The sequence below is a fragment of the Salmo trutta genome, chromosome 27, assembly GCF_901001165.1.
Source record: "Salmo trutta chromosome 27, fSalTru1.1, whole genome shotgun sequence".
In the NCBI taxonomy this organism is placed as follows: Eukaryota; Metazoa; Chordata; class Actinopteri; order Salmoniformes; family Salmonidae; genus Salmo; species Salmo trutta.
Genome location: NC_042983.1, coordinates 24,602,062 through 24,611,296, shown reverse-complemented (window position 1 = coordinate 24,611,296; position 9,235 = coordinate 24,602,062). Strand labels below are relative to the sequence as shown.

Genomic DNA, 9,235 nt, shown 5'->3' with positions numbered 1-9,235 from the left:
CAAGTGAGGTGAGAAGATGGCTCCTTCCTTGGCAGATATGATAGCTAGTAACGCTCACCCCATGGTATTAACTTACAGCCAACACAATAAATGAAAGCAATAGAAGAATATTCACAGGAAAGCATCTAAGACGATGCACATAATAGGCTACAGTATTTTATCAGTACTGGACTACAGAATTCTTTATGTCCCGTGTGGCTCAGTTGGTAGAGCATGGTGTTTGCAACGCCAGGGTTGTGGGTTCGATTCCCATGGGGGACCAGTATGGGAAAAAAATTTATGAAAAGTATGCATTCACTACTGTAAGTCGCTCTGGATAAGAGCGTCTGCTAAATGACTAAAATGTAAAAATGTAAAATGTCCTCTCTGGTGCTTCAGACTGGCCACGAAGGAAAGGAGACAAGCAAAGGAAGTTAGATAACGAAGCCATTATACTGACGTCATTTCGCAGCGCCAGTTAGTTTTTTACACAATGCGCATGCTCATCCGCGCTGATCTTTGTTGTTACATTTCCAATATGGCGCTTAGTAAGACATTTGGACAAAAACCTGTCAAATTTCAGCTTGAAGAAGATGGGGATTATTATATGATTGGGTCAGAGGTTAGTATTTTCTTTGGTTATAGTATATTTTAAGATGAGCCATTTAGTGTAATTTAGCTATAGTATAACCAACGTTAGTTACGACGGTTTGGTGCGTTTGCTTGATAATTACCGGAGGTAACATTAGCAACTAGCCGAGGCGAGAGATAGCAGCTAACAGTAGCTAGCTTGTCGATAACAGTAACAGATGCTACCCTCGTAAATTAGCTATAGCTAGTAAGCCCTTACGTTTTCTCAATTTGCCGTTTTTGATTTTAGGTAGGAAATTACCTGCGTATGTTCAGAGGTTCCTTGTATAAGAGATACCCATCACTATGGAGGAAACTGGCATCAGTGGAGGAGCGGAAGAAAATAGTGGAATCATCACACGGTTAGTAACTAAGCTAATTAGTTAATTACCATGAAACGATAACATGGGATAACGAAGACATACTCTTGTAATGTGGTTAATTGTTAAGCACTTTTTCACTTCTATCAGATCATGGTTACACAACTTTAGCTACCAGTGTGACCCTTCTGAAGGCATCAGAGGTAGAGGAGATCTTCGAAGGAAACGATGAGAAGTACAAAGCTATCTCCATCAGCACAGAGCCCCCAGCTTACCTCAGGTATTGTCATCAGCATTCTCTCATAAATGTTTTGCCTGGTCCTTGATGGTCTAGGTATTGTAGTCAATAAATCTTGTTTCATATATTGTCTTCATGTGTCACTGTGTCTGGTCTTGCCAACAGGGAGCAGAAGGGTAAGAGGAATAGTCAGTGGGTCCCCACGCTACCCAACAGTTCTCATCACCTGGATGCTGTCCCCTGCTCCACCACTATCAACCGCAGCCGCTTAGGCCGAGACAAGAAGAGGACCTTCCCTCTCTGGTGAGCCTGATTAAAACCTAAACTGCTGTCAGAACAGATGAACTCTGATGTAAAGGCCTATCATAGTCAATCATAATGTAAACAAAACTGTTTGAAACAATTTTTCAAATGTGTGACTTGTGTTACTGTTCTATCTTCCATGCACAGCTTTGATGACCATGATCCTGCAGTGATCCATGAGAATGCCACCCAGTCTGAGGTGCTGGTTCCAATCCGACTGGACATGGAGATAGAGGGGCAGAAGCTTAGGGATGCTTTCACCTGGAATATGAACGGTAGGATTGCATTGTAGCTCTGTCTTAAACTGGTGTCCATAACGATGGTATTTGAATCCCTTTATATCCCTTTAGTTTTCTAGAACAAAATGATTTAAACATGGCAACGTTCTTGTCATCTTCTGCCCAACCACCTTTTCTTCTCAGTCCTAGTTCAAGTTCTCATGTCGTACATGCTGTTGTTCCTCAGAGAAGCTCATGACTCCTGAAATGTTTGCGGAGATCCTGTGTGACGACCTGGACCTGAACCCCTTGGCCTTTGTCCCGGCCATCGCCTCAGCCATCCGCCAGCAGATAGAGTCCTATCCCACAGACAGCATCCTGGATGAACAGACTGACCAGAGGGTCATCGTCAAGGTACAACCAAGATTGTTATGTTAACTTACTGTGTGTGTAACAATGTGGTGAGACCAGAGTTACAGAACTTAGACTGTGTCTGATAATTAAAAGGTGCAATTTGTAGAAATAGCACCACCACTTCCTGGTTTCAAAAATGTTCAAACGTTCAGCTGATTTTAGTTTGACACAACAATAAATGTATAGTGTAGAGAATCATTGTACTATCTAAATTGCTGTGAAATATATTTTGAATAACCAAAAATATTGTATTTATCGGTTTGAACCCGATGTAAAAAAACTAAAGTATAAAGAAGCTAATTTAAAACTTACGGAGGGGAATCATAGAACTATCAAAGGTCATGCCGCGTATCAGACTTGCTTTCAATGAGAATGGCAGATCTATAACTCGCATTTTTATCTGAAATCACATAATGGACCTTTAACTGATTAGTTAAAACATGATTTCTTATCTTTACCATAAGCTAAACATCCACGTTGGAAACATCTCGCTCGTGGACCAGTTTGAGTGGGATATGTCAGAAAGGGAGAACTCCCCAGAGAAGTTTGCCCTGAAACTGTGCTCGGAGCTGGGCCTAGGGGGAGAGTTTGTCACCACCATTGCTTACAGCATCCGAGGACAACTTAGTTGGCACCAGAGGACATACGCTTTCAGGTAATATATACAGATTGGTCTTCACACCCAAGACCCGATCCGGGACCCGAATTCTACATTTTCTCACAGGTCTGGGTCCAATCTGATATAATTACACATACCTGAGACCCGTGACAATCATAACGTGTTTCCCCTTAAGGACCCATACAGACCTGAACACAACTGCTGCAGTAAAGAGAGAGAGAATTATATTTATGTTGTTGCTCTTGCTTTTCACGAGTGGCGTGTAGCTTGTTGTTGTCCGCCAATCATAAGTCATCAAAGCGGCACTACAGTCATAGAGCCTCCGTGTGTGGTAAAATAAGTTAGGAGGTATCTAATCGCTCAGCTCCGGATAATAAAGTAGCTTAAAAATTGGCTTTTATGTTGCTTCCCTCACTGGGATCGGACCGGGTCTGGATCCAACCGAGTCTATACGGAACGGGTCTCTAACATACAGTACCAGTCAAAAGTTTGGACATACCTACTCATTCAAGGGTTTTTCTTTATTTTTACTATTTTCCACATTGTAGAATAATAGTGAAGACATTAAAACTATGAAATAACACATGGAATAATTTAGTAACCAAAAAAGTGTTAAAAAATCTAAATATATTTTATATTTGAGGTTCTTCAAAGTAGCCACCCAAGGTAGGGGTGGTATACAGAACATAGCCCTATTTGGTAAAAGACCAAATCCATATTATGGCAAGAAGAACTCAAATAAGCAAAGAGAAATGACAGTCCATCATTAAGACATGAAGGTCAGTCAATACGGAAAATTTCAAGACATTTCAAAGTTTCTTCAAGTGCAGTTGCAAAATCCATCAAGCACTATGATGAAACTGGCTCTCATGAGGACTGCCACAGGAGAGGAAGACCCAGAGTTACCTCTGCTGCAGAGGAGATGTTCAATAGGTTAACTGCACCTCAGATTGAAGCCCAAATAAATGCTTCAGAGTTCAAGTAACAGACACATCTGAACATCAACTGTTCATAGGAGACGGTGTGAGTCAGGACTTCATGATCGAATTGCTGCAAAGAACCCACTACTAAAAGACATCAGTAAGAAGAAAAGACTTGCTTGGTCCAAGAAACATGAGCAATGGACATTGGACAGATTTCCACCGATCTTTTGGTTTGATGAGTCCAAATTTGAGAGTTTTGGTTCCAACCGCCGTGTCTTTGTGAGACGCAGAGTAGGTGAAAGGATGATCTCCGCATGTGTAGGTCCCACCATGAAGCATGGAGGAGGTGTGATGGTGCTTTGCTGGTGACACTGTCAGTGATTTATTTAGAATTCAAGGCACACTTATCCAGCATGGCTACCACAGCATTCTGCAGCAAACGTCATCCCATCTGGTTTGGGCTTAGTGGGACTATCATTTTGTTTTTCAACAGGACAATTACCCAAAACACACCTCTAGGCTGTGTAAGGGCTATTTGACCAAGGAGAGTGATGGAGTGCTGCATCAGATGACCTGGCCTCCACAATCACCCGACCTCAACCAAATTGAGATGATTTGGGATGAGTTGGACCGCAGAGTGAAGGAAAACCAGCCAACAAGTGCTCAGCATATGTGGGTACTACTTCAAGACTGTTGGAAAAGCATTCATCATGAAGCTGGTTGAGAGAATGCCAAGAGTGTGCAAAGCTGTCAAAGCAAAGGGTGGCTACGTTGAAGAATCTTAAACATATCAAAATATATTTTATATTTAACACTTTTTTGGGTTACTACATGATTCCATATGTTTATTTCATAGTTGATGTCTTCACTATTTTACAATGTAGAAAATAGTAAAAATAAAAACCCTTGAATGAGTACTGTATGTATAGCAAATACTCAAAGCTGAGCTGGTAAGAGGATTGATCTATCGCCAATAGTTTTTGTATTTGGGTGAAATGTAATAGACGTTCTTGACTTTGTAGAGTCTGTTTGTGAAGCAATGTATGAATTGGGTGAAAAGTAACTCCCCAGACAGTAACACTGACCTCTGCTTCTGTTGGGCTCCTATCCTAAAATATCCCTTTCAGCAACATGCTATTTTCCTGTTTGGCTGTGTCTCATGGTTGTGCAAGTAATTTGTTGTGGCTCTTTGTCTCTGTGCAGTGAGAACCCGCTGCCCACGGTAGAGATAGCCATCCGGAACACAGGTGAAGCTGACCAGTGGTGCCCACTGCTGGAGACACTGACAGACGCAGAGATGGAGAAGAAGATCAGGGACCAGGATAGAAACACTCGGTGGGTGGTGCCACGTTGGACTACTGTCCTAAAAATATACTTCATGATTAGCAACAAAACCGGCGACTGTGGCAAAACAGACGGGGTGGGCTTAGATTGTTGACAACATGTAAACTATATTTTGTTTCCAATGTCTGTGTAAATGAATATTTTCAATAATGAGCACTTGTCTCTCAAATACATCGTTAGTTGTTGGTTAGCTCGCAAACAAATTTTAGCCATATTAGCATAGACATCCAGTCAAAACAAGACCGGGTATCAAGAACAAGCTGAAACGAGACCAATTTTCCACATGCGGCAGCTTCTTGTCATTGACCAATTAGTGAACAAAAGATCAGATTTGGGCTGCCTGTCTAAACGCAGAGTTTGAAAGTTTGGTAAATGGAACTATCCACCGAGCTTCTGTTCATTCAATGAAATGTGTTTCTTGTGTCGTTACTGATATTGACTCTCCGTGTACATTTGCATTGCAGGCGCATGAGACGACTGGCAAACACGTGGTAGTTGATGCAAGCGGAATGTCTTGCTCCTTTAACAAGACCGACAGTAGGCCATTTGATGAAGTACGAGAGTGTTGGGACTTGCTATGCTAACAACATTAATACAGGCATTGCTTCAGCCTGTTTACCAGAGCAGGTCCTCCTCTTCACCGATCACCTCAGCTCTCCACAGCCTACGTCCCCTCCACCCCTCCATGTGTTTATTTGAGCAAAGCTCCACCACAAACACCCCGTACAATGTGCTCCCTCCCCTTCCCCTGTGTGGTGAACATGTTCCCACTTTGACCACTGACTCTTCTACCCACCCACAGAGGAGTGACAAAACACAGGAAAACTCAGACAATATATTCTGTTATGTTGTATTTGTTGTCTTTTTGTACATTTTAATAATTCTTACAAAAATAAAAGTGAAATGATCTTGATTGCTTTTGATAAGTGTTATGTCTTTGTATGGTCACTATGATTTAATGCAATTTACAATCAAATGAAAGGTTATTAAACTAATTTAGGGAGGAAAAATAAGTTTGCCGCCTTATTACATAGTAGTTGGGCTGTTTTGCATGCTTTGTTCACGCTTACAACACCCGGCACAACCCAGTTGTTGGTGGTGTGCTAAGCCATTTCTATTTGGCAGCAGTGCTTCACGCACAAAGGCAATAGTTGGAAAGTGCAGACGGTGCAGGTTCCCTCGGTAACAGGATTCCAGATAGTCGGCAGATTTATGAATGAGTCGAGCAGCAGGTCAGTAACAGACGAGGCAAGAATTTAGTTTGCACCTGTATTTAAAAGGTGTGATTCTGTTTGAAATGGCAAATGGTTGTGTGCCATTCGTACCACAGCCAGAAATGCATGTGGTGATGGAAAGATTGCGATGCTCTTTGGCCTCTGATTGCATTTGACATTTCTAGTTACAACACTCGGTGAAAGAGAAGTCTGCAACATAAACTCACTACGGTGGCTCCCAGTGGACACACAACTGTACAGATGGTACGTTGCTGCGCTCTTCATCCACATCCCTCTGAGGAGTAAACCCTCTACAGCTGGATGGCTCCTGGTTTCTTCGGTGGGGCTGGGAGTATATCTTGGGTTTATATGGGGTTAGATGGTCCCCATGCTACTGCCCCTGGTCATTGGGCTCCCCTCCGTCTCCACCTTGGTCCTGCCAAAACTCTCCAGCCTGCTCCTCAGGGAGTGGGAAGTAGCTGGGGTCTTCCTCTGGGGTGTCAAACACGGTTCGACTGCAACAACAACAAACAAGTGTGCAATGTGCATCAACTGACATTGCTTTAAAACATCAGACACTGAGGGATACTTTGAGGGGCCAGAGCCCAAATATAACTTGAGAAAAGGGCAGAGTCACTAGTCAACAACACTAGTGATATTGATACTCACAGAAGTTCTGGTGTCATCAGCAGCTTCCTGCCTCCAGGCTGGTTTGGAAACACATCTTCCAGAAAGTAGTAGATGTGTCCTACTCCGATTCCTGAGGTGGAAGAGCAAACCAGTAGCATCTACAGTTAATGACATGACTTCACAAAATAAATAGGCCTGGCAATGACTGACCTCATTGTTAAACATACAGGAACTGACAACACAGTGTCCAGGGGGACACATCCTTATTGTTTGTCTGGACATATTTGAGCCTATGCTCTGTAGATACAAGAGATAAACACTGTAGACTGACAGCTTGGTTAAAGTAGGGGAAAACCCATATTGTTCCTCACTGCCATCTCAGGGTATGTGTGAGACACATAACATACTGTACCTAGAAGGTCAACGACAATGGAATTGCCAAGCAGCAATGAGAATCCCATGAGCACCCAGGGCAGAAACGGTGCCTGGAAGTTCAGAAGGCCGAAGAAGTTCATGCGTATGTAAGGATTCCTTCTACTCCACACATACACCAGCATGATGGTGAATGCCTGGCCCAGGAAGAATAGGTTGGCAAAGAGGCCAAACAGCTGTGTAGACCTTCAAGTTAAAGACACCAGTAGAAACATAAGCTACACCTGCAATATGCCAACCTGAGATTATACCAGGTGAATAGACATGTAATTTCTCTTTGCTCAAAACACATGGCAACCCAGAAAATGTATTGCTGCCACAATACAAAAACATACTAATACAATTTGACCTAGAACATTGCACAATAGAAGGAGGTTATTAACTGGAAAAACAACTGGAGACTACAATATATTATTCTTCAGGAATGCACAGTACGGCTACAGCTGTGACAGAACAGGAAACTGCTGGATGCCATTTTTTACTTGAATACCTCGGTGCATTGGGTACATTGTGTCAGTTCTAATGTAAAGGATACAGTCATGAGGACACCCCCAAACAGGAACATATATACGAAATCTGCAGTGCGGCCTCGGAAAGACCCTTCCTCCAGCATACGACAATAACGATACCTGTTTGTCTGGTAAAGGAAAGGAACCGCAATATCTCCAAAACAAAACAATAGACATGGGTAAGAGGGAGCCAGGGGTTCACAAATGAACTAGGAATATTCCATTTGTTTTGAGTTCAGGATGACAAATATTGTATGTTTTCTTTCTAACATCTTTTGTAAAAACTAAATAGAGTTTTAGATGAATAGTTTTTCTTTTAAGATGTCCTGACAGAAGATACAGAAAGATGATGTTGAACAAAAAACTGAATCCAAGTGAGCCGAAAAAGAGGAAGTTGGTGATCAGCCGCCATAACTGCAAAACAGAGAGGGAAAACGCAAGTCATATTAAATGGATAGTTCACCCAAATTACCAAAGTACACATTGGTTTCCTTATCCTATAAGTATAAGTCTATGGACAAGTTATGACAGGGAAACTAATCCAAAACACAGATTGCTGTCATACCTTGTCCATACACTCTTAGAAAATAGGGTTCCAAAAGGGTTATTTGTCTGTCCCCATAGGATAACCCTTTTTGGTTCCAGGTAGAACCCTCTGTGGAAAGGGATTTATACATGGACCCCAAAAGGATTCTAACTGGAACTCAAATGGTTCTTCAAAAGGGCTATCCTATGTGGACAGTCGAAGAACCCTTTTAAGTTCTAGATAGCTCCTTTTTTTCTAAGAGTATAGACTGCTTAGAGGGTAAGGAAACCTAATGTATAATTTTGTAATTTGTGTTTACTATCCCATTAAGTATGAGGTATACATTGTGTTTATTAACAGAGGTTCTCTCTTACCTGGTATCTTCTAATGATAAGGTCTGGGTTGAAATAAAGCTGAAATGGGGTGATTACCTCCAATTGCTACAACCCCAAAGAAAGATAATACATTGAATGTATGAATTCATCAGCAGAAACAGTTACACTGTTTCAATATGGTATACCTTTAAATAACGTATAGTGAAAATATGTTATGCCCCTTGATTTGTTTTCTCTCATCTTTGAGTATCTGTATATTATTTCTCTAACCAAACACGCCAAAACATCCAGTGCACAGTCGGCGTGCTGTTTACTACGAGCCTGCTGAAAAATAGATGCCACTCGTCAGTCGCTTACCACCGCTGCTGTAGTCAAAACGCAAGCTGTAGTGTACGCTCTGGTAACGGAAGGAATCTGGAAATATTCTTGAGTGAAGCTGTGAGCCATGGTCAGAAGATACTAGTTTTTGCCTATGACGCTTGATACATTTGTTGATCCGTTAGGTCCGGGTACAACAGCGATGCACCTTTAACAGAGCAACACGAAAGCAACATTATAATAGTCATGGCACGCCCCTACTTATATTAGCCAATCAGACTAT

At 41.9% G+C, this 9,235-nt stretch overlaps 2 protein-coding genes across 2 annotated transcripts; one reads left to right on the top strand and one right to left on the bottom strand.

The window, feature by feature from the left end:
• Positions 1-473: 473 nt before the first annotated feature.
• LOC115164681 (SWI/SNF-related matrix-associated actin-dependent regulator of chromatin subfamily B member 1) lies at positions 474-5,901 on the top strand. The gene is made up of 9 exons (XM_029717406.1): positions 474-601; positions 860-971; positions 1,080-1,209; positions 1,333-1,470; positions 1,618-1,745; positions 1,936-2,102; positions 2,567-2,757; positions 4,848-4,979; positions 5,453-5,901. Exons 1-9 carry the CDS (start codon positions 479-481, stop codon positions 5,481-5,483), a joined length of 1,152 nt encoding a protein of 383 aa, XP_029573266.1. The 5' UTR covers positions 474-478; the 3' UTR covers positions 5,484-5,901.
• Positions 5,827-9,213, bottom strand: derl3 (derlin 3). Its single transcript, XM_029717407.1, has 7 exons — positions 8,992-9,213; positions 8,674-8,739; positions 8,114-8,187; positions 7,800-7,893; positions 7,245-7,440; positions 6,872-6,962; positions 5,827-6,717 (listed from the first exon to the last, which is right to left on the bottom strand). Exons 1-7 carry the CDS (start codon positions 9,079-9,081, stop codon positions 6,594-6,596), a joined length of 735 nt encoding a protein of 244 aa, XP_029573267.1. The 5' UTR covers positions 9,082-9,213; the 3' UTR covers positions 5,827-6,593.
• Positions 9,214-9,235: the final 22 nt, after the last annotated feature.